The sequence below is a fragment of the Penicillium riverlandense genome (genome assembly GCF_028828495.1).
Source record: "Penicillium riverlandense strain IBT 135883 chromosome Unknown utg000001l_segment0_segment0, whole genome shotgun sequence".
NCBI lineage: Eukaryota > Fungi > Ascomycota > Eurotiomycetes > Eurotiales > Aspergillaceae > Penicillium > Penicillium riverlandense.
Window position 1 is genome coordinate 4136988 of NW_026643194.1, and position 25913 is coordinate 4162900.

General features: G+C 50.9%; 11 protein-coding genes across 11 annotated transcripts; 7 read left to right on the forward strand and 4 right to left on the reverse strand.

Moving 5' to 3' along the window:
• Positions 1 to 38: 38 nt before the first annotated feature.
• N7474_001676 (uncharacterized protein) lies at positions 39 to 1168 on the reverse strand (the record flags this gene model as incomplete). The annotated part of the gene is made up of 2 exons (XM_057193091.1): positions 39 to 902; positions 992 to 1168. Coding segments are annotated over 2 exons (1041 nt in total), but the record flags the coding sequence as incomplete, so codon positions are not given.
• A 762-nt stretch (positions 1169 to 1930) lies between these two features.
• On the forward strand, positions 1931 to 2356 carry N7474_001677 (uncharacterized protein; the record flags this gene model as incomplete). The annotated part of the gene is made up of 1 exon (XM_057193092.1): positions 1931 to 2356. One exon carries the CDS (start codon positions 1931 to 1933, stop codon positions 2354 to 2356), a length of 426 nt encoding a protein of 141 aa, XP_057058045.1.
• Positions 2357 to 2947: 591 nt separating this feature from the next.
• On the forward strand, positions 2948 to 4033 carry N7474_001678 (uncharacterized protein; the record flags this gene model as incomplete). The annotated part of the gene is made up of 1 exon (XM_057193093.1): positions 2948 to 4033. The coding sequence occupies one exon, from the start codon at positions 2948 to 2950 to the stop codon at positions 4031 to 4033; it is 1086 nt and encodes a 361-aa protein (XP_057058046.1).
• A 267-nt stretch (positions 4034 to 4300) lies between these two features.
• N7474_001679 (acetyl/propionyl/methylcrotonyl-CoA carboxylase subunit alpha) lies at positions 4301 to 6675 on the forward strand (the record flags this gene model as incomplete). Its single annotated transcript, XM_057193094.1, has 5 exons — positions 4301 to 4452; positions 4517 to 4715; positions 4773 to 4870; positions 4927 to 6532; positions 6631 to 6675. 5 exons carry the CDS (start codon positions 4301 to 4303, stop codon positions 6673 to 6675), a joined length of 2100 nt encoding a protein of 699 aa, XP_057058047.1.
• Positions 6676 to 7398: 723 nt separating this feature from the next.
• Positions 7399 to 8727, forward strand: N7474_001680 (uncharacterized protein; the record flags this gene model as incomplete). Its single annotated transcript, XM_057193095.1, has 4 exons — positions 7399 to 7840; positions 7898 to 7967; positions 8045 to 8470; positions 8547 to 8727. 4 exons carry the CDS (start codon positions 7399 to 7401, stop codon positions 8725 to 8727), a joined length of 1119 nt encoding a protein of 372 aa, XP_057058048.1.
• A 924-nt stretch (positions 8728 to 9651) lies between these two features.
• On the forward strand, positions 9652 to 12058 carry N7474_001681 (transketolase family protein; the record flags this gene model as incomplete). The annotated part of the gene is made up of 4 exons (XM_057193096.1): positions 9652 to 9818; positions 9877 to 11047; positions 11105 to 11266; positions 11324 to 12058. The coding sequence occupies 4 exons, from the start codon at positions 9652 to 9654 to the stop codon at positions 12056 to 12058; spliced, it is 2235 nt and encodes a 744-aa protein (XP_057058049.1).
• A 336-nt stretch (positions 12059 to 12394) lies between these two features.
• On the reverse strand, positions 12395 to 15038 carry N7474_001682 (Zn(II)2Cys6 transcription factor; the record flags this gene model as incomplete). The annotated part of the gene is made up of 7 exons (XM_057193097.1): positions 12395 to 12599; positions 12650 to 12708; positions 12757 to 13304; positions 13368 to 13487; positions 13540 to 13792; positions 13845 to 14815; positions 14870 to 15038. 7 exons carry the CDS (start codon positions 15036 to 15038, stop codon positions 12395 to 12397), a joined length of 2325 nt encoding a protein of 774 aa, XP_057058050.1.
• A 365-nt stretch (positions 15039 to 15403) lies between these two features.
• On the reverse strand, positions 15404 to 17577 carry N7474_001683 (uncharacterized protein; the record flags this gene model as incomplete). The annotated part of the gene is given in 10 exon segments (XM_057193098.1): positions 15404 to 15559; positions 15664 to 15744; positions 15804 to 15869; positions 15954 to 16271; positions 16321 to 16587; positions 16636 to 16764; positions 16775 to 16867; positions 16922 to 17212; positions 17339 to 17456; positions 17510 to 17577. 10 exon segments carry the CDS (start codon positions 17575 to 17577, stop codon positions 15404 to 15406), a joined length of 1587 nt encoding a protein of 528 aa, XP_057058051.1.
• Positions 17578 to 18470: 893 nt separating this feature from the next.
• On the forward strand, positions 18471 to 19531 carry N7474_001684 (oxidoreductase, short chain dehydrogenase/reductase family; the record flags this gene model as incomplete). Its single annotated transcript, XM_057193099.1, has 4 exons — positions 18471 to 18925; positions 18988 to 19099; positions 19165 to 19278; positions 19331 to 19531. The coding sequence occupies 4 exons, from the start codon at positions 18471 to 18473 to the stop codon at positions 19529 to 19531; spliced, it is 882 nt and encodes a 293-aa protein (XP_057058052.1).
• Positions 19532 to 20663: 1132 nt separating this feature from the next.
• N7474_001685 (uncharacterized protein) lies at positions 20664 to 21917 on the reverse strand (the record flags this gene model as incomplete). The annotated part of the gene is made up of 4 exons (XM_057193100.1): positions 20664 to 21081; positions 21136 to 21144; positions 21207 to 21691; positions 21738 to 21917. 4 exons carry the CDS (start codon positions 21915 to 21917, stop codon positions 20664 to 20666), a joined length of 1092 nt encoding a protein of 363 aa, XP_057058053.1.
• A 483-nt stretch (positions 21918 to 22400) lies between these two features.
• On the forward strand, positions 22401 to 24060 carry N7474_001686 (cytochrome P450; the record flags this gene model as incomplete). Its single annotated transcript, XM_057193101.1, has 5 exons — positions 22401 to 22629; positions 22681 to 22766; positions 22818 to 23579; positions 23632 to 23862; positions 23917 to 24060. Coding segments are annotated over 5 exons (1452 nt in total), but the record flags the coding sequence as incomplete, so codon positions are not given.
• Positions 24061 to 25913: the final 1853 nt, after the last annotated feature.

Consider the following 25913-nt stretch of genomic DNA (forward strand, 5'->3'; position numbering starts at 1 on the left):
GGCCGGATATCCAAAACATGTGTAAATGTCCAGGCTAATTACTTCTTCTGCCTCGTCGACCTGCGCACCGAACCTGCCGCCTGCGACGCACCGTCCTGCCCACCCCCACCAACACCACCACCACTAACCTTCCTTGACGCAACTCGTTTCGCCCGCGGCTTCACCGAGTCCCCAGCAGGCCCATCCTTATTCGCATCCTCCGGCACCGAGGTCTCCGCTTTACGCTTCCGACCCCTCTTGGCAGGAGCCAAGGCAGCAGGCTTGGGTGCGTCATCGGGGGACAGCACCTGCTCCGGCGTGGTATTGGACGCCTCCCCTGCGTCCCCGTTCCTCGAGCGAGGAGTTTCCAATGATAGCACGTCAGACATTTGGTCTGAGCTGTCTAGCTGATGCGGCGCCTCGCTGCCTGCTGCCGGGGCCGCAGTATCCACCGCATCCGTATCCATGGGCTCAACAGCAGTGGCGAGACTAGGCCGACGCGACTCCTCCCTTGCCCGCTTCTTGCGCAGCCGCGATTTATCCAGACCCGGCTGCGCGGACTTGAACACCTCGCGCCAGTTCTCCAGCAGGGCAACCTTGTCCCCGTAGCCCGGCTCGTAGATCTGGACGGTGACATCCTGGTCCCTTTCCAGGCTGGGCGTCTTCCAAATCACGCCTTGGAATGAAGTGAGGTCTGGTTTTGTGGTGGACTGGACCGGTGGTGGGCCACGGTGCACGGAAGGGGAGGAGGTCTTGGGTTTGCGCATCGTGGTAGGATTCTGCTTTATTTTCGTCGCTGCCGAGGTATCCTCGTCGTAGTAGTCGTCTGAGTAGTATTCCCAATCACTGAAGAAGTCTTGCACGTCTTGCGCGGGGTCGTCGTAGTACGAGGCGTCGTAATATGAGCTTGCGGCGAGTTCGTCCTGCGTGAAGGAAAGGTTGGTTAGCGTCGGAGGTTACGAACTGATAGTATTGGATCTTCTTCGCGAACTGTTCGAAGGGATGTACTCACAACTAGGTCCGGGACCACGTCGTCCCAGAGATAGTCATCTTCGAACTCGTAGTATTCCTCGTCATCCGACATGCCGATGTGAGATGAAAAAGCGAGTAGGTAAGCGAGTGTCGGGGAAGGGGGTGAAAAAAGATGCAGAAGTAACGAGAGAGATGCTTCGAGTATATTTACATAGATACTATGCAACAGTCATGGACAATGAGGGAACGAGTGAGTCCGGGAGAAGAAGGTGAGGAAGAAAGAAAACCAGGCGGGTCTCGAATAGCCACGCCGATCCTGCCAAATCCTGCTCAGGTAAGCCTTGGCATTCAGTCTCTCCAGCTATACAATGTACAAACTAACCAAGAACATTCTTCTTCAACCTATTTTAGACTCGGACTACGGGTTAATAAATCTCAATTTCTTATTAGGCTTGGACATCCTTTGTACCCAGAGTTGATACTGACTAGCCCGATTCTGTCGATGTTGAAAGCGACTAAACTGATCTAGACCATGCTACCTCTGGAAGGATATATGATGCCCCTTCTCCCCCCATCTGGCTTCTTTCTTCTTCATGCCCCCAATGCGCCCTTACAATAACCAGATTGATAGCGCCACTAGGCAGCGCCTGGTGGCCGAACGGATGTTGGCTTTTATTCCTCACATGATTCGATTTTACTTCTGGTAGGCGATGGATATCGTTATTTTGCGTAATGTTTAGTGGTCACATCTATTTTAGTATCTTTTATTGTATTCGTCTTTATATCTATCTTCGCGTCTGTTCGTGTGTGCAGTCGGCAAACGCAGTATACTAACCTTCGGACCCAGGTACGCCACAATATATATTCACTACCAACATCTTCCACCTACCTAATATCAACCAAAATCAGGTACGAAAACGGTCGATGGGAATGGCAACACAGCTGCGCAAACGAAAGTCGCATGTACTACCGAACAAGCATGCCAAACTTCTACCCTCATTTCGACACCGCGGACGGAACACTGAGTTGGCGGCGGTGGGATGACAACAGCAACAACACTACCAGCAATACTACCACTACAGGCGGCACTACCACTGCCACCGGTGCTACCACTACCATCCGTATCACCACCACTACTACAACCAACATGGCAATCCCCCTCAACCTTCCTCCGGGGCCTCGCCTTCGACGCTACTACCGCATCGACTGCACCGGCATCAAGAACCAGTCACGTCGCAACCAGAAACAACAGAAGAAAAAGAAGAAGGAAAATAAGAAAAACAATCAATATGAGGATCGGCGGCCTTGGACTCGGCTTCAGCGTCCCCAACGAACAGAGCAGACGCGCAGACAAGATCGGAGTAGGAGGTGCAAGAAGAAGAGGGAATCCAAGCGGAATCGGTGAAGGAATTGTGAATTGTTTGGTTTTCAGGAAAGAACATTGGTGAAGATTGGTGACGAAGATTGGGGTCGATACCCCAGAGGCCTGGATCGCATAGCTGATGCAGTATCTCCATCACTCTCCTGCTAGGACCCGGGCCCAGGCCCTAGCGGGAGACCATTTGCGAGAAACTTTTCTCGGTGAAATGTGCTCGTGTTCGGAAGGAAGGGAGACAGATTGGACTATGACTATATCATTCATGTATTGGGGTACTCTTTCCAGCTGGGTAGTTTTCTCTGGGGAGTTTTTCTCCCAGGTCTGGTTTTAACGAGGCCCCGTGGTTTTGTGTTTGTTGATCACTTTGTACTTACTGATCCGGAGAGGTATATGTATATCTTCAATTGTTGGTATATGTATGACCATGACACCTCTTTCAGATCGAAATTGTATCTTAGATTTATTATCGTCTTCTCCTGTGTAGACAGTAGTATCGTAACTGATATCATCGATTTGGAGATGGTAACTAATTGTAGATCCTCTTGGCAGTGGCGACGTCAGCCCCCGAGGCCATTTGTCCCGTTTCACCCAACACACAACGATCTTATCACTCGCAACATGGCATCCCAACCACTTCCCCCCGACGGGATTCTGGGAGCCAACTACAACGAAGGATTGAAACTGGTCGATGGCGACCATGACGAGCTCCGCGCCGTCGGCGCCAAGTGGATCCGCGGCTTCCTGGACATGCATCAGATGGACGTGCCGCACCCAGAGCAAAGACCAAATATCAAAGCGGTATTCCGAGCCATCGACGCCGGATTCAAATTCATCATCAGCCTTAAGTGGAACTACCAAGAGCGCGACTTCCCCGTTCCTGGCAGTGCCGAGCATGTCGCGGAGCTGCAGCTCCTCGAGCGCATGCTCGCGCTAGTCATGCCCCGAGTGGACGTGATGGTGATCGGGAACGAGCCCTGGATCGAGGCAAAGCCGGGCCAGCAGAACGAACGACTAAATGCTTTCTACGAGAGCATGGCCGACGCGGTGATCGATTTCCGCGAGAGAAATCACCTCCCCACGCGCTTGTACATGGGCGCCTTGAACAGGCTCGACCTGCCCGCCAAGCGGACACCCGCCATCGAGCGCTTCCTGCGCTACATCGCCTCCAAACCGCAGCTCGATGGTGTCGATGTCCACCTGCACATCGCCAATCTGCCCGCTCACCGCTCAATGCTGGACTACGTGCTTCCTCGGCTCCGGGCGGATCAGACCTTCATCGCGACCGAGTTCTCGCTAATCTGGCACTGGAAAGCGCATCTGGGCGACGCGGCTTCGAACTACTTTTGTTCAAAGTATGGATTCCCGGCGGGTACGAAGGTGCACGAGGTTATCAACGCCGCATTCCAGAACCCGTTCCCCTATAAGCAGTGGGAGGAATTCCTTACCAATGAACCTTGGTATATCCAGCGCAGACACTTCATTACCAATGCTATGAAGATGTATCGCGAGACGGGTCGGATGGCTATTGCGACCTATTGCTGGAGTCCCGCCCGGCATAGGACTAAACCCCTGCTGACCACGGATAACCCGTGGTTCATGAGTGCTGTGTACTGCACATCGCCTGTGCAGTTGAAGTCGGATGGGACGAGATATGGGAATTTCCCGTGGTGGGAGGAATTCCGGCGGGCTGCGAATTACCTCTAGTCAGGTGTAAATACTACATGTAAATACCTTGAATATGCCTCCGATTCCATCGTTGCATCGATGTAGAGCTATGACACGTGACAGCGGTTTCCCCGCGTAGTCTCGCTTTGCGTCGGCAATGACAACAGTCCATCTTCCAAGGGTGCTTTCTTTCTTTCTTCCTCTTCTCTCTCACCTTATACTATCTCTACCTATAATGTCTCTCTGCTGAGACTTCTTGAACATCAACCCTCTCAGCCCCTAATTCAATCCCGGCTGTCCTCAGCCATGCCCCTCTCATCCCTTCTCCGCATTGCTCCCCGCGTCGCCCCGACCGCGACCCGCCGAACAACACGAGCGGCCTCGTCGGTGTCGAGCACGCCAGGCGCTCATACCTCGCTGGACTCAATTCTCATTGCGAACCGTGGCGAAATTGCCCTGTAGGTTGTCCCATTGGATTGCTGTTGTACAATTCTATAGACATTGCCGATTGACCGATTGCAGCCGAGTTGGTCGGACAGCAGCGGAGCGTGGAATCCGCGTGACTACCCTCTACACAGACCCAGACAGCAAAGCTCAGCATGCTTTGAGCTCGCCGTTTGCGTATAACTTGGGCTCCGTGTCGGCGTATCTGGATGGCGATCGGATTATTGAAATTGCGCGCAAGGAAGGGTGTCGTGGGATACATCCCGGTTATGGATTTGTCAGTTTTGTCCCACTTGACAAGAAGATACTGCCAGCCACTGACGCAACTACATAGTTGAGTGAGAACGCTGCGTTCGCGCGCAAATGTACCGAAGCGGGACTAGTCTTCATTGGACCTCCGTGGAAGGCGATTGAGGATATGGGTGATAAAAGGTATGCATTACTTTTACTCAACTGTTGAAACACTGACATAACCCAAATGTAAATAGCCGTTCAAAAGAGATCATGACCGCTGCAGGCGTACCCTGCGTCCCGGGATACCACGGGCAGAACCAAGACCCGCAATTCCTCGAAGCCGAAGCGGACAAGATCACATACCCCGTGCTCATCAAGGCCATCAAGGGTGGCGGCGGAAAGGGCATGCGCATTGCGGCCTCCAAAGCCGAGTTCCAGGCGCAGCTCGAGTCGGCCAAGTCAGAGGCCATGAATTCGTTCGGCGACGATCATGTGCTCGTGGAGAAGTATATCACCACACCTCGGCACATCGAGGTCCAGGTCTTTGCAGACAAACACGGCAACAGCGTCGCCTTGGGTGAGAGAGATTGCAGTATTCAGCGTCGACACCAGAAGATCCTCGAGGAATCGCCCGCACCACATCTCCCCGATGCCACCCGGAAGGACATATGGGCCAAAGCCAGATCTGCGGCGCTGGCGGTGGGCTACGAGGGAGCCGGCACGGTCGAGTTCATCTTCGACAACGACACGGGCGACTTCTACTTTATGGAAATGAATACGCGGCTACAGGTTGAGCATCCCGTGACGGAGATGGTGACGGGCCAGGATCTGGTCCACTGGCAGATCCTGGTGGCCGAGGGGGCCAAGCTGCCTCTGACTCAAGAGGAAGTGGAGGCGCGCATGGCCCAGATGGGACATGCCATCGAGGCCCGGATCTACGCCGAGAACCCAGATCTGGGGTTCATTCCCGATTCCGGGCGTCTAATCCATGTGCGTACGCCCGACACTACGGCTGACATCCGGATCGACGCTGGGTTTGTGGAGGGCGATGACGTCTCGGCACACTACGACCCCATGATCTCCAAACTGATCGTCCGGGGAGCCACCCGCGAGGAAGCCCTGCGCAAGTTGGCCTCTGCCCTCGAGCAGTACGAGGTTGCGGGCCCCGTGACCAACATCGAGTTCATCAAGTCCGTGTGCCGGAGCCCGGATTTTATTGCCGGCGAGGTCGAGACGGGGTACATTGAGAAGCACCGCGAGGAGCTCTTCGCCAAGAAACCCATTGAAGAAGAAGTGTTGGCCCAGGTCGCCTTGGCATGCTTACACCGCGACTCTAAATCGGGGTCTGGCCCGTCCGTCGGCTTCACCCCGAGCTACCAGCAGCGCCAGCTGAGCTTCGCCGAATCCGCCGGACCGGGCGCTCCAGCAGGGTCCCCTTTCACGGTGCGGGTGCAGCAGACTGCCGACAACACCTTCAACGTGGAAGTCGGCGACCGGGTCTTTGAGCAAGTGGTCAGCCACCTCGACCCGACGTCACGGGTCGTCACCTCCTTTTTCCCTCACACACGGCTCGACACGACCGTCGTGCGGGACGAGGACACGATCATCGCTTTCCAGCGCGGCTCGCAGTACCGATTGACCGTGCCGCGGGCCGGATGGATGGAAAAAGCGCTGGGGATGAAGGACGTGACGAACAGCGTGCTCGCGCCAATGCCCTGCAAGGTACTGCGGGTGGAAGTGCAGGCCGGCGACGAGGTGGAGAAGGACCAGCCGCTGGTGGTGATTGAGAGCATGAAGATGGAGACGGTGATCCGTAGCCCGCAACGGGGCACGATCCTCAGGGTGGTGCACCAGAAAGGAGTAAGTCCAGTCACGCGCTCACCTCCTGATTTGTTCTGGAACGATCGGATGGCGGTCCCCTGATGCGCCCCGTGACCTGTACTGACTTGTTCCTGCAGGACCAATGCAAAAGCGGCACTCCCCTCGTCGAATTCGCCGATTAGTGTAGCTGTCAGGCAGTCTGGGAAAGTCGAGTCCTCGGTGTGGACCGGTCTCGGGGGCCACTTGCTTAGGGATTTGTGTGGGGTACTTAATCACTTGCACTGTTATCACAATTCACAACAATCATAGTCGATTTAGATCCGCCCAGTGGAGTGGATCTGGAACCTTGGGGCTGGTTAACGGGCAACCGGCGGGAATCCCGCCCCAGTAAAAGGGCGGTAACGAATGTGAGCGGCAGCACCAGCGTCATGTTGTGGTAGAGAATCGCCACTGGCCAGGCGGGGGTCTAGTGGCGAAAGCGTGTGCATGGCAGCCGACTGCATGATTATTTCCCCGACCAACTCAATGGAGCAGGTCTGATCCAAGCTGCCGGACGACCTATAGGTCCACGACGATGGACCACTTCATGATTTCGATCTGTAGCCATAGAATACCCTGACAGTACACGGACCCACTGACATCAGACTCGCCTCTAGCTCTCCCCAATTGACCGCAACATTCCCAGCTGACCCAAAGCTCCGACAGCTATTATTGTTTTTCCTTTCTTTTCTTTTTTCATTCCTCCCCTTCTCCTCTCGTGCTCCTGGTCTCCCTTCTCTCCCTTCTCTCCTTGGACATCCTCATCCATCCCCTTGCTGCACATACTTCCTTCCTAGACCACTCTCCACTCCCCTCTCGCCTCTCCAGCTTCAACACCCCATTGAAGCTTCCCCCAACCCTCCAAAATGTTCCAACCCACGGTCGCACGCTCCATCCGAGCTCTGCCCACCCGCCCAGCAGCTCTATCCGCTGTCTCGCGGCCTGTCCTGAGCTCCGCCCTGCGCCCGCTGTCATACACAGCTATCCGCGCCAACAAGAAAGATGACCCCACGAAAGACCCCCTCCTAGCGGCGACCACCAAAGCGCCCGAGGGTGCCTCCGGTGAGCATGAAGGCCGCTTCGCCCGGACGGACGAGAGCGTCCAGATCCCCTACCCGCCTGACAGCGAGATGCCCGCGCAGCCTATTGTTCAAGGTCGTGGCGGTATGCATTTCAAGCGTACCCTTGCTCAGTTCTCGCTTGAGAACAAGGTTAGTATGGTTACTGGCGGTGCGCGCGGTTTGGGACTGGTTATGGCGCAGGGTCTGGTTGCTTCGGGGTCGGATTTGGCCATTGTTGATTTGAATAGTATGTTGTTTGCTTCAACAATAAGAATCGGAGAGTCATCCGCTAATTAATATCCAGAGGAGGAAGCCGAGACACAGGCTCACCTGCTGATCGAGCAGTTCCGCAAGGAGAACCCCGGTCTGGAGGAGTGAGCTACCCCTCTCCCTGCTTAAGCTCGCCACCACCGTGGCTTAGTGGCTAACTTACTTACTGCGCGATAACCAGAATGCCCAACGTCACCGCACACTATGCCGACGTAGCCGACCCCGACTCAGTGAATCAAGCCCTAGACGAATGCCTAGCCAAACACGGCCGCATTGACAACCTCGTCACATCGGCAGGATTCACTGAGAACTTCGACGCCATCTCCTACCCGTTTGACCGCATGCAGAAGCTCTGGGGCGTCAACGTCGACGGCACGTACCTCTTCGCCACAGGCGTCGCAAAGCATCTCATGGAGCGTAGTGCTCCCGGCAGCATCGTCATGATCGGGTCCATGTCTGGCTCGATTGTTAACGTGCCCCAGCCCCAGGCGCCGTATAATGCTGCCAAGGCTGCTGTACGGCATCTGGCTGCGTCGCTCGCGGTTGAGTGGGCCGGCCAAGATATTCGCGTTAACTGTATTAGCCCGGGATACATGCTGACTGCTCTGTAAGACTGACCCGGAGCCATTGTTGGATTTTGGTGTCCAAATCAGATTTACTAATGATTGACTATTTTGGTATAGTACCCGCAAAATCCTTGATGAAAACCCCCAGCTGCGCGACAAGTGGACTTCCCTTATTCCCGTCGGTAAGATGGGTACCCCCGAAGACCTTATGGGTGCCGTCACCTTCCTGCTCAGCGACGCGTCTAAGTACATCACCGGTGCGGACCTCCGCGTTGACGGCGGCTACACCCTAACTTAAAATATCTGTTGCTGTGTCATTTAGCATGATATTGATGTATGGGGTTTTGCTTTTTCTTTTTCACGGATGCGATATAGACCGACTGTAATTTTCATATTTTCATCATTCAAATCATCAGGCCAAAACAATCTGCTTATTTAATGCTTCATCTCAATCGAGGATTTGTTTTATTTCCATCATGCTTTGTTTGAGGGGTGAACGAGAAAACGGCTTGAGATAGGCTATATTTAACGAATGTGATAGGACCGGATCATCTTGCTGGGCTGGTGTATAGACACCAAGCCCACAATCTGGCAGTTTAGGATAGCCACCGAGGGAGAAGCAATATATCCCGAAATGGCCAGGAGCTGGGTGAGGTTTGTAAAGAGGAGTGGTTCCCGTTGTGTGTGCACTGTCGAAGGCCGATAATCGGAATTCGGCCTGTCAAAGCATTGATCATGTTCTGTTTTTGCGGGCAGTGGATGACACTAGAGATGCTGTCACTCTTACCATTGCCCGACTGATCAAATCGGATAATTATACTCGTTCGAGGAAGATGTGACACGGCAAGGGAAAGAAGGCGAGAACAGAATAAAGCCTGGAAGAAGATTGAAGCGCAATACCATGCGCGTCTAAATCTCGTGATCAGATTGATGTTTGATCATGGCGATCGCTCTTGTGGTCAGGCGTGGGGCAACCTCCGCTTTCCGAAACAGGAAGTCTTAAGCGCATCCGGAGTAGAAACAAAGAAGTCGATATTCAGCATGGAAAATGTCTCGCCCAAAACTGAACCAGAAGAGTGATGTGGATCAAAGAGAGAACTCGGAATATAAGAATGAGTCTCTTGACCGAGACGCATCCCGCGGCGCTCCATACTCAAAAGAAGACATCTGTCTGTCTGTTGGCCGTACACCTAGATTGCAGCATCTCGGTTCTCCCGCCAGAATGCCCTCACGTGAAGACCAGAATGTGGTGGAAACGAACGGGCTGTCCGTCTGCCAGCTAGACCAGCCGTTTCCAAGTCAAGATCAAAAGGAAATTGATCTCGCTCTACGAACAATTCGATGCCTGATCGCGGACTTGTGCCAGCAGTACAAGGGCGGACACCCTGGGTGAGTAATCGACGTCAGCATTTACCCCCTACAACATAATCTGATTCTTGCCTCCAAGTGGCGCGATGGGAATGGCTGCGATTGGCATCGCGCTGTGGAAGTACTGCATGAGATACGTGCCGACGAGCCCCGACTTCTTCAACCGGGATCGGTTTGTGCTCTCCAACGGCCACACCTGCCTTTTTCAGTACATATTCCTGCATCTGACTGGCTACCCAGCCATGACGATGGACCAGCTGAAGTCGTACCACTCAGAGCGGACAGACTCGCTCTGCCCAGGCCACCCAGAGATTGAAATCGACGGCGTTGAAGTGACCACCGGGCCACTTGGGCAAGGTGTCGCGAATGCGGTGGGTTTGGCTATGGCAACAAATCATCTCGGTGCTGTCTACAACAAACCCGGCTACCCTCTTGTGGATAATATGACATGGTGCATGATTGGCGACGCCTGCCTTCAGGAAGGTGTTGCAATGGAGGCGATTCAGCTCGCCGGACATTGGAGGCTGGATAATCTGGCTATAATCTACGATAACAATCAGGTAGCGTATGCTCTGCCTAGTACCGGTTGGACCTACACTGACAGAAGGGAACCTCAGATTACGTGTGACGGAAGCGTGGACATTTGCAACTCCGAAGATATCAATGCCAAAATGAGAGCATGTGGCTGGGATGTGATCGATGTTGAAGACGGCTGTTATGATGTTGAAGCAATCGTAGCCGCTCTGATGCTCGCCCGATGCAGTAAGGAGAAGCCGACCTTCATCAATGTACAGACCGTGATTGGCATCGGGAGCAAAGTCGCTGGTGATGCCAAGGCCCACGGTGCGGCATACGGCGATGACGAGGTCGCCAACATCAAGCGAAAATTCGGAATGAACCCCGATGAGCAGTTCACTGTGTCGGACCAAACCTACAGTTTCTTCCGTGAGGTTGAAGCAAGAGGCCGAAACTTGCAAGAGACCTGGAACCAGCTCGTGCAAGATTACTCGACGGCGTATCCAGATTTGTACAAAGAGTTCAAGATGCGAATGGAAGGGAAATTGACCGAGGACTGGACAAAGATCATTCCGTCAAAAGAAGAATTCCCAACAACCCCAACACCCTCCAGAAAGTCCGCTGGTCTCTGTTGCAATCCGCTAGCTTTGAATGTGCAGAACTTCATGGTAGGCACCGCCGACCTGACTCCTTCGGTGAACATGGCTTGGAAGGGGAAGGTTGATTTTCAGCATGTAAGCAGCGGCTCTGTATTACCTATGTTCACCCTCGACTAATTTATCTTTGTCTAGCCTGAACTCAACACAACTTGTGGGCTTAATGGCGACTACAGTGGGCGATATATTCACTGGGGTATTCGAGAGCATGCCATGGCTTCCATCTCAAACGGATTAGCAGCCTTCAACAAAGGCACTATCCTGCCCATAACTTCCAGTTTCTTTATGTTCTACATTGTAAGTGAAGCTATCACCAGAAGTCTAATCTAGCAGTAATTGCTGATACAAGGATAGTATGCCGCCCCTGGCATTCGGATGGGCGCACTTCAAGGGCTACAGCAGATCCACATAGCCACCCACGACTCAATTGGGACAGGAGAGGATGGACCCACACACCAACCGATTGAATTAGCAGCCCTTTACCGTGCAATGCCTAATATTCTCTATATTCGGCCTTGTGATAGTGAGGAGACAGCTGGTGCGTTTTCCGCAGCATTGCAGGCAAAGTCCACCCCCACGATCATCTCGCTGTCCCGACAGAATTTGGAGCAGTACCCGCAATACTCTTCACGAGATGGGGTCCAGCGTGGTGCATATGTTTTCCTCGAAGATGAGCAAGCCGAAGTTACATTGATCGGCGTCGGTGCTGAGATGGCATTCGCAGTACGCACGCGGCAGGTGCTACTGGACCGTTCAAACATCAGGTCGCGCATTGTCAGCTTCCCGTGTCAGCGTCTCTTCGAACAGCAGAGCCGAGAATATAAACGAGAGGTCTTGAAATATCGGTCCGGAATCCCCAGTGTCGTCATTGAGGCGTACGCAGTTAATGGCTGGGAGAGATACGCCGACGCCGGCTACACAATGAGCACGTTCGGACATTCGCTACCCGGTGCGGCGGCGTATAAACATTTCGGGTTTGATGAGCAAGTGATTGCACCAGAGGTGGCAAAGCTCGTTGAGGAGGTTCGGCGAGACGGGATTGAAAGCTTACGTGGAGAATTCCGAGACTTGAACCCGGTCTGCCATTGAGCAGGTGTGAAGACAATCGCAGACATAATAGAAATAGTACATCCTGCACCACATAGAGCCTTTTGTCATTCCGCGCTATCCTGTGCTTCCCTTTTAACCTCTGGTATTGGTTCGACATACGAAACAAACGGTGCTACAATCCAAACGGGACTGAACTCTCCACGTATGTGCGGATGTGGGTAATGATAGAATGGAAGGTTGGGTGAGGTTCTGACCAGGTTGCTGTGACCTCATCTAGATCGAACATAAACTTCGTAATAACCCTCCCATTTTTAACGTTACACAATCTAGCAGCATCGGTTAGTTATTACCATCCATTTATTATTTATAAAATATCTATTCGACATCAACGCCGCATTCATCCTCATCATTATCATACTCCCCCCAGAATTCCTTCAAGTCTTCGACCCGCCACGCAGTAGCCCACCCGGTATCTCGCTCGATGCGAATCAAAGTCTCAATAATAGCTTGGTGCTCCGAGTGGTGTGACATGACCTTTCCAGCAATCCACAGTGGTTGGAGAGCATTCGTCCAGCAGCCGCTGAGGTAGCGGTCAGCGACAAATTGACACAAGATTGGAAAAAGACTCACTGGTGCGCATTAGAGGCAGAGATGGCGCATATCTTCCGAGAATGCCACAGAACAGAGCGCTATTATAAAGACAATTAAGTCAGATGTTAGGCTAGAGAATCATAGACAAGAAACTCACAGGTCTCCTGGACAGAATCAGTGTTTTGGGCCTTCTCTGAAGCAATAACAGAGCGCAGGTGTGGTATAGTTGATTTCCAGAAACTGTCTGAGATTAGATTACTTGAATTCAAACGGTGACAAGGCAAGAACTTGCTTGCGGCCCCGTTTCCATATATCACTGTCGGAAACGGTTGATCTTTTCCACCATGACCAGGTGTGCCGAAGTTGAAAATAGACTTCATCTGGCTCGGTCGACTCTCGTACCATTGTTCCACGCGACCAAAAAGCTCCTCCCAGCGATGGATATATGTTGTGCCATCCTCGTTGGCAGCAGATTGGCATGACGTACAAGGGTATGTCATCTTCGCTGCCCAGCCAAAGAGTAACCCAACAGTTTCCGCACTGAGATAGACCGTGTAATTGGCATAAGTGTCGAAGTTGCTTTTTGCAGATGAGAGGAAAAGTCGTGATGCCTCGGCTGCGCTCATATCACTGGGCCTCCAGTTGTGGATGGGAATTATAGTTTCTTCCTCCGAAATCAGGCCACCACAAACATCTAACCGCATGGTAAGCATCATGGTCAAAATCAAAATTGATGAAAAAATTTGATAGTCCATACCCATTCGTGCGAAACACCAGAACAATGCTTGCTCTTCTTTCCCTGAGAAGCCATTGATTCCGGCTGCTTGGATCAAGTATGCACACCCGTCGAGATGACGACGCCATTCTTTGGGATTACCTATGCAACATTAGACTCAGACCCAATGGTACGACATGTCTAGATGACATACAACTTAACATCTCCAGCACACACAATATAACACAAGAAGCAATTACCGGCGTGGTCTTACTCTCCAGTTCAGGGAGAAGGAGATGAATGGCCTCCTGGTAAAGAGACAGGCTTTCTGACTGAGATTTCTCATTCTTCTGCCTTTCAAGCTGGCGAGCAGACAAAGATAGAATTGAATAGCGAAGATGAGGTGCCGACTTGGCCATCTGGGGGAATGTAGAGGCAAAATGGTGGCTGCTATCAAACATATCGAGCTGTGATTGTTAACAGGATGTATGATTGAGTCACGGAACGGAGGCATCTTACCCAAGAGCAGATCTCAGTTAAGTAGTTCTGCCACAGGACGTGTTCTCTTTGCGGCGACAATTTAAAAAGCCGATCTGTTCCGGAGCGGCAAGCGTCTGTTTCTGTCCTCGCTACAGAGCTCACGCCCGTAGATGCCTCTGGAGTATGAATAAATGGGACAGAATCCGGTGAACTCCGCCGACTGGGTACATCCAGCCTGGCAGTCCATAGTTGACGATTGCGGAGAGTGGTGTGTAGAGCTTCATAAGCTGTTCCGGGGAGAAAGACGTCATTGACAAAATCTGCTGGATCGGAGAAGACGCTATTATCAAAGAGAGAGGACGGAACAGACTGGTAGGAATCCGCAACAGAAGAGTGGAACTGAACATCCTGAGGTGAGTCTCTCGAGGCAGTGACCTCGTCCACCACAAACACAGGAGTGGAATTGATATGGGTGTGTGGTGAAGGGTCGCTGGAAATTGAAGGTCGATATTCTGGTTGGTTCGAGGTCTCGTGTATATTGGTATAATTGGTGCTCTCCCCGCTCGATAATGGCGGGGACAGCCCCTGACCAGCAGCTGAGCCAGAGCCTGGAAGTCTTTGTGCAAGCAGGGAAGCGACTGAGTGGGGATTAACTTCTGCGGCAGAAGGGCGTCCTGGGGGCGATTCATAGTCAACTCTCATGTTATGATCGCCATCAGCATCACCTTGGATTTCCGTCGAAGAAAGTGAGCCATAACACTCAGCTTCATCAAAAGCTTTTTGACTTTGCGTCTTCGATTCTCCGGCTTGTGCAGTATTGTTTGGTAAAGCATTCAGGATTTTGAATCTACTTTGACGTTTATCTTTGCTCACTGCCCCACCCTGGCTCATCGATGGATGGTCAGACTCCAAGACTTTGATGTTTGCATCGCGGAATGAGCCTAGCATACGCCATTGGCACTTGTCCCCTCGGCGTTTGCATCTAGTGCACATTGGCTTCGCTTCGTCACCTGGAAGAGTTTGAGTGATTTAATTTAGACAGGATCATCATTCGTAAAGCGTACATTTTCGGCGACCGCGGCTGCAATTGAGGCAGCCAGTTCTTGTACGCTTTTTTCGCTCGGTTGTTGGCTCCGCCGCAGACTCTTTTGAGTCTTGCTTGGCACCCAGCTGATTAGAGTCGTCTTTATCCTCGACATCAGCCGTGGGGCTGTTCAGGTGTGTGTTCGGCATATTTTTCTGAGCAATCGAATCGTTCTTGACAGGTTTGCATGCTCAGGACATGGGATGTTTGGGGTTCTGCAGAACATGGGGAGATGGGAAATAGGACGCCACGAGAGGCGAAAAAGTTACCGTAATAGGCTACTGTAAGCGCAGCGCGGATCCACTTGTGGCTTGCCGTGTGGTCGGCTCCAGATGTGGGGTTCGCGGGAGTTGGCCGAGCGTCGGGAATGAAGACAACAGGAAAGAAAAGTACGAGGAAGGAAAACCTGCGGGTTCTTTGCTATTCTGGTTTGATTGAGAGAAAGCGTATAGTTATTGATCAGTGGCACTTGTGCCTCAAACGACATGCATTACGCATTGTCTAGAGAACTCTTCTACTCGACATGCTGCGCCTTCTCGCTCTCAATGTCCTTCTCCTGGCCCACCCGAATATCTGCGTCACCAGCCGTACCCATTGACGGATGCCAATAGAGCTTGATTTTTTCGCCAGTGAAAAGGCGATCGATCTGCTCCAGAGTAAGATTGCGAGGCTCCGGGTAGAAATAATAGATGAGTGGCAGGAAGCAGAAATTGAATACTAGGCAGAATGATAAGTAAACGCCTGTGTATTATTTGAAGTCTGATTGGGACATACCAGCGAAGTAGATGTAAGTCCGGTATCCAATGCTTGAAATGCTGACAGGCGTGATCTCGACGACCAAGAAAGTGAAGATCCCTGACGAGCCTTTGTTAGCTTTATGCCCATTTTTAAGAGCGGAAGTCTGGATGAAGTACAGTTGGTAGCAGTGGCCAGGGCTGCTGCACGAGTCCGAATAGCCAAAGGCGCATATTCTGCGGGCACTACACGAAGGTTTTGAATCAGCAGACATGCGCAATAGTAATTTGAAAAAACTTACAGAGCCAAGGAATAGCCAGAAGTCCCACAGCAAAGAAGAAGTTGAACAAAAATAGCATGACGGTTGCAACCAGACCAGCTTGGTGTCCACCATTCCACACAGTGCCAGCCAGGATAGCCATGCAGCAGCCTTGTCCAACGACAGCGAACATCATCAGTTTGCGGCGACCGAGGCTGCAAAGCGTTAGCCTGAACGAATAGTAGTGCCTCGGGAAGACCACCAACCGATCAATAACCCAGATAGGTACCAAGGAAGAGAAGAAGTAGGCCACGCCGTTAAATCCAGACAGCAGCAGCGCTGTATTATGGCCCATTCCGACAGAATCCTCGAAAATCTCTGTGGCATACTAGGATTCAGTCAGCCAGGTTTAAATCGTTTCTAGTTCAATAACTCACGTATGTGATCAAATTGATGCCCGAAACCTGTTGCATCATTTGTCCTCCCATACCAAGAAGTGTCCGGTACAGGAACTTTTGTTGTCCATTCTGGAAAATAGCTTTGAACGAGCCATTAGTGGATGCCTCCTCTTCCTCCTCAATGGCTCGGGTAATCTCTGTGACGTCGAGATTAACGACAGCGTTTTGTTCATCGATATCTCGAGCATTGGGCTGCAGGGACCAAAGGACATGACGAGCTTTGCTTTCATCTCCATGTTTGATAAGCTTTCATATTGTTAGTTTGATCACAAATAATGGATGTTGGCAACATACCCATCGGGGAGATTCAGGTAAACAAAGAACACCGAAAAAAGTGAATATAGCGAAAACAATCTGTAATGCGATGGGGAAGCGAAATTGAGCCTCACTTTCCACATAGCTGAAACCGTAATCTGCAAGATTCTCAGTTAACAAGGATCCAAAGCAAAGACAAGTAGAAGATTAACTTGCCAACCCAGTACGAAAGCATGACTCCGAAGATGTTGATAGCCAGTTCAATAGCCAGCTATATGGGGTGTCAGCTACTCCGTGCTTCAGTTGGGACTCCGGGTAGCCGTACTCCTTTTCCTCGACTTGCAGCCTTGCTTAATTCCGAATGCCAAACGGCTGAAATGATTATCAGCATCTCAAGTCTTTCGTAGGAGACAGACGGGCCCTTACGGATAGCGCTGGTGTTGAGACCATTCCCAATGCCAGCAACAATACGGCCCACGATCAGATGAGGGATGCTATATGCGCTGCATTGAAGAGCAGCTCCAATACTTAGGACAATACTTCCGGTCATGATGCATTTGCGACGACCAAGTTTCTCGCCAACGATCAAGGTTAGGATTGCACCAAGAAAACAACCCTATTTTAATTAGCATCTTGCTGATAACGTCTCGTTGCACAACTCACCACTTCATAGATAGCGACACTGCTCAAATAAAAAAAGTCATTTCAAGTTACCTTTCATGGAATGGTCGATTACTTACACGGTGCCTTGCAACGAAGGGCTTCCATGCCCTCCCTTGGTTGTGTTTATTTCTGGGAACCTTGCAGTGAATGCATCCCCAGTCAGCAAACCGGACATGACACCCTGGTCATAGCCAAAGCTGAACATTCAGTCAATAATACGGCTTCAAAACATCCTATCAGAGGTACTCACAGCAAGAATCCACTGCCAGCAGTGGCCGTAATGGCGTAAGTCAAAGGGCGCCCAACAAGGAATGTCATGATGGTGTCGGGAAGATGCCTTCATTTAATTCTGGAGTCAGTGGGTGATCCTCGCCTTTATAAAGTACCCTTGGAAAGAAAGCTTCATGGCGAAATACATCTAGCCGGAACGGCGCCACCCCGGGATCCGCAAATGCGGGGGCACGTCTAATTCGAGTAAATTTTAGCTCAAAGTGCCCAAACGATGGTTAGAAACGTATGAACTCTATTTAACCTTTTATCTCCTACAATTTTACAGGGAGACCAGTATGTGCAAATGTTTGTAATACTTTGGCGTAATATGATGCATTGTATATCGTGAGCGTGCGAGTCTCCACTCAATGAGGAATAGGGCATCGGTGGGCCGAACCAGTCCACCCACGTACGCCGGAAACCGAGCAGATCGACGGCTAAGCCCTTACCCTGCTCTCCAAGACTAATTACTAGAATAGGAAACTTTAAACGCTGATGTTCTCATTCCACACCTCCAGTCATTTCCTAGTTTACTGCCCTGGGCTACCCAGTGTCTTTCACACTTACCATGTACAGCATATTTAAGCACCAAGCCCACGCCCGTCTGACCCCCAGCTCCAGGCGCCGACTGGGCTGTTTCAACTAAACATTCGCATGATTTGATGAACCCGGCAAAGGAAGCTCCAGAAAACTGGAGCTTCGTTTGCATGTAGTTTCCGGCAAAAGTGGTTCCTTCGATGAGAGTTCCACTGTGGCTCTGCGGCATTGAAACTTCCCAAGTCGGGTCGTGAATAGCCGCAGAGACTTGTGAAGTCGCCACTTAACTATTAGCAGCAACCTTCATATATGAATTGTAGACCCTCCGCACTCTCCCTGCAAAAGAACTTACGAACAAGGACTTCCTCATCTCCACTTCGTGGTTACCCTTCCAGACATTCAGCATGGCTCCATCCATCAGCCTCGACCACTCCACCCCTGCGATCGTTCCAGAGTCCAACGAGACTCCCGCTGCGTTCGCACCTACCAATGCCCTCTTCTCCTTGGGCGGCCGCACAGTCGTAGTCACCGGAGGTGGCCGCGGGCTTGGTATGACACTGACCAATGCTGTACTCGAGGCCGGCGGCGACGTTGCCTGTCTGGACCTCCTCCCGGAACCAAACCCGGAAGAATGGTTTGCTGTGCAAAAACTGGCCAAGTCGCGCGGTCTTCAAGCCACTTATTCGAAGTGCGACATCACAGACGAGGAAGCTACCAAAGCGCTTCTGGAGAAAATTGCCGGTGACAGCCTACGTCGCAATATGCCTTTGCGCGGTCTCATTACCTGTGCCGGGATTCAGCAGATGGTCCCGGCCCTTGACTACCCAGTTGATGGATATCGAAAGATGCTGGACGTCAAGTGAGTCAAAGCGGTGACAAATGAACTAAAAAGATTCAAACGACTGATAGTCTGTTCTCCAGTGTCCTTGGAACTTTCATTCCCGCCAAGCACTTTGCCCGTATCTGTGTGGAGCAAAAGACTTCAGGCAGTATTGTGATGATTGCCTCTATGTCTGGACAGATTGCCAACCGTGTATGTACTCGAATTTGGAAAACAGATTTCATTATCAAAAAACTGACAGCTTTTCTTGAACCCAGGGCTTGACCTGTACCGCCTATAACTCGTCCAAGGCTGCCGTTCACCAGATGTGCCGGTCAGTCGCTCAAGAATGGGGCCAACATGGTATCCGGGTGAATACTCTGTCAGCAGGGGTATGAAACTACTAAATTATCATGTTCGGTCGAAAACTAATGTTCCATCTAGTACATTCGTACCGCTATGACCGACGCTCTTCTGAAGGAGAAGCCCGAGGTCGAAGAGATCTGGCTCCGCGGAGCTCTCCTTGGTCGCTTGGGTGCTCCTGAAGATTTCAAGGCGCCCACTGTGTACATGCTTGCTGACGGCAGTGCCTTCATGACCGGCACTGACTTGCGCGTTGATGGCGGTCATTGTGCCTCAGCATGAATCCTCACATGGAGATGACGAATTCGAAATGGCATGTTCATGGCGTTATAGTAGGGCCCATGTTAGTTGATAATCGATGAATAAGATAGGAAATATCAGAGTAATTCCAAGCTATTATCGATCTTGTAGCTTCAGACCTTAGGCGAAATCCTAGCAAAATAATTCTCGGCCGAAGCAATCGAAGGAAATAGCGATCAGAAGTAAAGAGAGTTTCTTTCACACTACGGTGGATACGTCATACTCTTGGTCAAGGTCCTAGGAACACGAGACTAGTAGAAAGCCGGGGGAGGGGGGATTACAATACGAGCTGGAAAAGGGCCAGAAGCACGATGAGAAACGGAGGATTGGTTTGGGTTGAGTAATGGAGAGAGCGTCTAGGTTGCTCAGTGGAAGAACTGTTGTTCTATTGTTGTTGGTATATACAACGAGGTAACTGGCCTTGCTTGCCACCGATCTCTACAGGAGTTGAATAGCGCGTTTGCTACCCTGGTCCGAATGGGATAAGGCTTGATGTCTGGATATCTGGGCCTTAGAAAGGTACAACTGCATAGCAAGGCAGTCAAGGTTTTATATTTGCGTATTGTTTGTTTGGTGAGACTAAATATTGACTTGTAACAGCTGTCAGGTCCGGCGTCTCCACTGCTGCTCAACCTGCCATCCTTCCATCACCTCAGATCTCCCACACCCTCCACACCATCACTTACTTCTAGCCCGCTAGGATGGAAAGTGTCAGGAGCCGAAGGTTGCATGGTCACCAGAATCCGGGTAGTGTCTACAAGGAAGGCACATGCATGAGCAGCCAAGTACAGAATCAAAAGCCGGTTTCTACATCACTGTCAATCTACTGTAAAATGATTGATGATCCCAAGGGTTAGTTATGAGAATTCAGTCCATCTCGCCCTCCGCACGAACGTCCTAGTTTCCCTTTTGGAAAATAGTGTAGGTAATTTTTGATGTTGGTCCACGCTTACAGCTCTGTGGACACCTGGAGATTGGATTTGAGCCAATCCCTCGGTCACCACATCCGAGGATAATGATGGTGCTCTCTCTAAGCCACTATCGGGAAAATGAAAAATTTATTGAATGATTGACATGAAATGATATTATCCACCAGGGTATCATTATTTTAAATTCACTTTTGAGGGTGAAGGTCATCAACATCCACGTGGACTACATCCATGACGCGAATTTTTTGTCTGTCCCGATCATCCCAAAGCGCCTCCTGACTAGGACTTTTCTGGACATTTCTCTGGGTCTCAATATCAACTGAGTTCTGATAAAAATTGGGTCCGTCATAGATTCGTTTGTGCTTGGCTGTTCGAGGTACTGATCCAAGGCCAATGGACCGAGAACCGCTACTCTGACCGGACTTTGAGTTCCCCTTGTTTCGCAAGAAGCCGAATAAGCCTCTCAAGGAAGGAAGTGAGAGCGCAATAATGAAGGCACTGATCTCTGCACTGGACCAGGCCACAACAACGGAAAAATACCACGTAATGTCTTCGGGGTGCTGTAAGGCGACAATCATAGCGACCATTCGGAGAATTGATGTACTAAGGTTGGGGATTAGACAGAATAATCCGGAGGGGTGGGGAGAAAGGTCTTACACAATAGCACTAGAAGTTCAGCTGTCAGCCGACACTATTAATATTATCAAGCGAGCTTCCAGACAACTTACAAAACTCCGAAGCAAACCACGAAACCCAAGACCAACTTCCGCATAAAATTGACGTGCAATCCGAGGATAATTTTGGTTGGCAAAATTAAGATGAGCGAGTCACAGACAATTGTGAGCACCGAAGTCGAGAGAAAGACGGCTGTGGAGCCCATGCATTTGCCTTTCACCGTAGGGTCCCACAGGGCCTGGAGCGGAATGCATTGAACTGCAATGACAAGTGCCTGTGAAACAAAAACAGCTGTCACGAATACAAATGAAATGCGCATGTATAGCTGAAACTGTGGCATCGGGTTGAGACGTGAATAGAAAAACAAGCCGGAGACGCGACAGAGCCAGAGGCTCAAGAAGTATACCATCTGAGCAGCGACAAGCCATTTGTACATCAGAACCATATTTTCCGGGTGGCTAATAAGTGTCGCAACGTGTTGACCGCAACCGTAGTGAACGTCCATGAGCGACAGTGCCATGTCGAGCCAAGCGACCAACTATGACCATTAGTTTTATGCTAGAGATAGTGGGAAGGGGCCATACTTGTGCGATCACGATTGTATAATCATCCCAACCTAGCTCTCGAATCAAAAATCCTCGAGCATATAGGCGAACCAAAACTACAATGGTCGACAGCGCTGTCGTGACTACCATGCCAATAGCAGCCGGTTTCCTGCGATCCTGGGCCAAAAAGGCCGGCGGATAGTCTGGAGGAGTAGACATTGTAGTGATGAGACGAAGGGTCAGGAGACGTGCATGGCTGGAAGGGAGTCTTTTTCGAGGCAAAAAAAAATGCCTTTGTTGTCCTACCACCCTGAACAGTGTCAAATTTCTTCCCCTGGGATTATGTATTTGGGCCCGGGCCGAGACATGTGGAGAATCCAGATCTGACCTTTGTCGATTCATCCATCCGTTGCCCTTTTCTGCGCTAGTGATGTTCGCACTAACAATCGCTTTGTTACAATGCTCCACAAGGAATCGTGGGGCTTATGCCGTAACCATCCTTGGTCAAGCGCTAGGCAGGACGGGACAAAAAGCACCTGAACAGCTACAGCTTATTGGAGGGGAATAATATATTCCGGATCCTTTCGGTCAACTCCTGGCGACTCAGCGTTCGAGTATTAGGTTGACAATACCCACAACGAGCGTTCTCGCCGTAAACCCCCCGATTGAACACACATTCTCTTGTTGACTTGGCCCAACACAATGGTGCCTCTCACAACACCGGAGCTGGTTGCATCGCTCAATGGGCGCGCTGTGTTGCCTTTGCTGCTTGTTTGCGCAGTTTTAGCTCGTGCGGTCGTCAGACGGTACTGGACGCCTATTAGGGACATTCCAGGTCCCTTTTTGGCGTCGTTCTCGAGTCTCTGGCAGGTCTATCAGCTATGGAAAGGCCACACCGAGGAAGAGATTATCAAACTGCACAAAAAACATGGTATGTTTGCTCAACCTACCTTCAAAAGTCCTTTATGCCAATAGGTGGCAGGTTATTTTGTCCGTATCAGGGACAATGAAGTCAGCGTATCTCATCCCGACGCAGTTCGACAACTCCTTCACGCTAATATCGTTAAAGTATGGCGATAACGTTTTAGGCATGATAGTATCTAAACTGCTGTTTACTAGGGTTCATGGTATTCGATCTTCAGTCTTCCTGACTATCACTATGTGAACCAGATGTCGGAATTAAATCCTCGGCGACACATCGAGAAGGGTCGCAACGTCGCATCGGGATACGCTCTTTCCAACATCATCAAATCTGAATCCTACGTCGACGTAGTTTTGGATCTTTTCACTTCCCGTCTGGACGACTTCTGCAAGTCCGGCGAGCCGGTCGAGTTTAACAGGTGGTTCACCTTTTTCGCATTCGACGTCCTCGGCGAAGTCACATTCTCCAAGTCTTTTGGGTTCATCGAGTCTGGAAAGGATATCCGGAACGCCATCGCAAATACCCGAGCACTGGCTCTTTACATTGCTGTGATGGGCCACTACACCTGGCTTCATAATCTGACCCTAGGGAACCCTCTTCTTAGCCGGATGGGCATCCAGCCCACGTCGCACATCTTCGATACCTGTCTTGCCGCTATTGATACGCGGAAGAAGAATCCTGATGCCCGGAGTGATATGATGCAGAAGTGGATGGATACTCGCGCTAGGTATCCTGATCGTATGGAAGAGAATGAAATCTTCGCGGCTGCTGTTGCGAATGTTGGTGCTGGTGCAGATACTGTCAGCGCCACGACACAGTCCCTTTTCTACTTTTTAATTCGAAATCCCCACCATCTGCAACGGCTGCATGAGGAGCTCGATGCTGCTCACGCTCGTGGAGAACTTTCGCCTGTGATCCAACATGCCGAAGCACAGAACCTGCCTTTTCTTCAAGCTTGTGTATGACTTGAGAAGCTTGTTGCAAAACAAAGATGCTAACCCTCTCGGCTAGATCAAAGAGGCATATCGGTTCCATGCCGCCGTGGCACTCGGTCTACCACGTGTCGTGCCCAAAGGGGGGATGACAATCGGTGGTCGTTTTTTCTCGGAAGGCGTCATTCTGAGCGTCAATCCTTGGGTCTTCCATCGAAACCCTGAGCTCTTCGGCGAAGATTGCGACAGCTTCAATCCAGACCGTTGGCTGCAAGGTGAAACTCAAAGAATGGATTCATTTTTGATTCACGTATGTACAATGCCCCTTCTGCTCTGATTTATCCACTGATAACATTCCTGGAAGTGGGGTGCTGGATACAATCAATGCCCAGGGCGAAACCTCGCTCACTTCGAAATCTCAAAGCTTGCGGCCACATTATTTCGGGATTACGATATTCAGCAAGTGAATCCTAAACAAGAATGGCAATTCCAAAACCATTTCACATACGTGCCGTCAGGGTGGCCCTGCAAAATTCGACGACGGTCAAGAGTGTGAACTGTACATACAGTACGTCCCCGGACTAGTGCGACCACCTACACACTTCGAAGGACTGATTCTCCAGTCCCAACCCCGAGACATATAGTCTATGTTGGGAGGGTTTTTGGAGTACCCCTGTTAGTTGGGTGCGTATTGCTTCTTACTATAGATTGCATAGTACTTAATATGTATTCACTTATAAACTCAATACATCCGACACCTTCAGAATAGCCTCCCAAGGAAGGGGCATCTTAATAATTAATCACTATTGGTTAAACTAAAATAGCCCGAATCTTCGCTCCTTTAAAGCATGAGCTTATCTGTGACATGATCCTAGTAGAGAACTATCTATATCGCAGATGGCGTAGGCAACTAGCTGCAAGAGGAGTACTATCTTGAGAATCTCTTCCAATATACGAATATTTGGCAGCGTCAAAGCACCGCCTAATAAAGGTGGACGATCCCGTACGTTTTTCCCCAGTCGGTTGCCTGCATCTTTGCTTTGCTGCCATCAGATCCACAGGTGACAGCCACTTTCTGCCAAGCGACAACTGGATGCATCCGCAAAAGCACTTACGCTAGAAAACTGCACCTGTAGAGACGTGATTGATGATGCTGCCTGCATCTTCATCTTGCTTTGGGTTCCCTGACGGAAACGCTTTGGTTTCGACGCCCTTGGTGGTTGTCATGGTGAACGATCACCAGTTAGGGTTTGTTGTTGGATGAGATTGCAGTCAGGACCAAAGGATGGACTGAAGGGGCATTGTCTTTGTGTTTCTCGCCTCATTCTGCCCTCTGCCTTATCATCCGTGTTCTTCGCCGCGTGAGATTCATGATCACTGCAATCCGGGGAAAGCTCCACGCATTAATGCATCCCCAGTCTCCACTGCTTCGGAGCGCAATTATCGCTTATTGGCATGGCTACCGGGCCGGTCCAAGCCCAATCATTCATGACAGCCGGTTGGCCACGATAGTGTCTGAGCACGTTCGGTCGCGGCAGTGGAGATCGAAGTATAAAATTGAGAGACCAAGTGAGTGGTGCAAAGATCTTGCCAGACAGTACTAGGAGATCCGAGGTCCTGGTTGCTAAATTCATGACGTGATTTGGAAGATACCACATCTAGTTGTCCGTCCGTTTTGCAAATTATATAGGCAAAACGAAACGAGAGACAGAGAGTCGTTCTGGGGCCATGTCGATTCGGCCTTATCCCCTTTTCTTGCCTCTCTTTTCAGTGGATTTCGATGTGATCGCGACAATCCGGCAGCAAGACGTATCTCCCGTCTCCACTCCGGGGATTTGCGCAATTATCTCTGATTGGTGCCTCGCCCAGTGGCGGCGGCAGAGCCAATAATCCCGCCTGGTTTCATTAACTATTGGGTACGAAAATGTCGAGATAAAAATAGTGGAGATACAACTGAGGGAGTCTGGACATTTGCTCCATGGATTCTTTCGTCGGGACCAATCTGTGCCGTAGCGTGGAGACGTTGTAGGCTGAAACCAGCGCATCGAGGGCGTTGACTCGTTCCCCGTGACTGGCGGCTGCGTGGGCGCCGACCCCATTATAGACCGCAGTGATATCGAAACAGGCAATCGTCCTTATCTTCTGCAATATCATTGATGCATTGGTCAATCGCCAACTGGAGTCCTATTTAAGTATGGATAGCCATGTTAGTTTGTTGGCCCTCGTCAATGGCTAGATCGATGTTTTATCCGCATTCTCGATCTTTAGCTTAGGATTGTCTCGTGGCGGAAGATTCCGCTGGGTGACCGCGACGGGTGCCAAGTGCCGACGGAGACCCCATCCACCGCGTAAAAACCGATG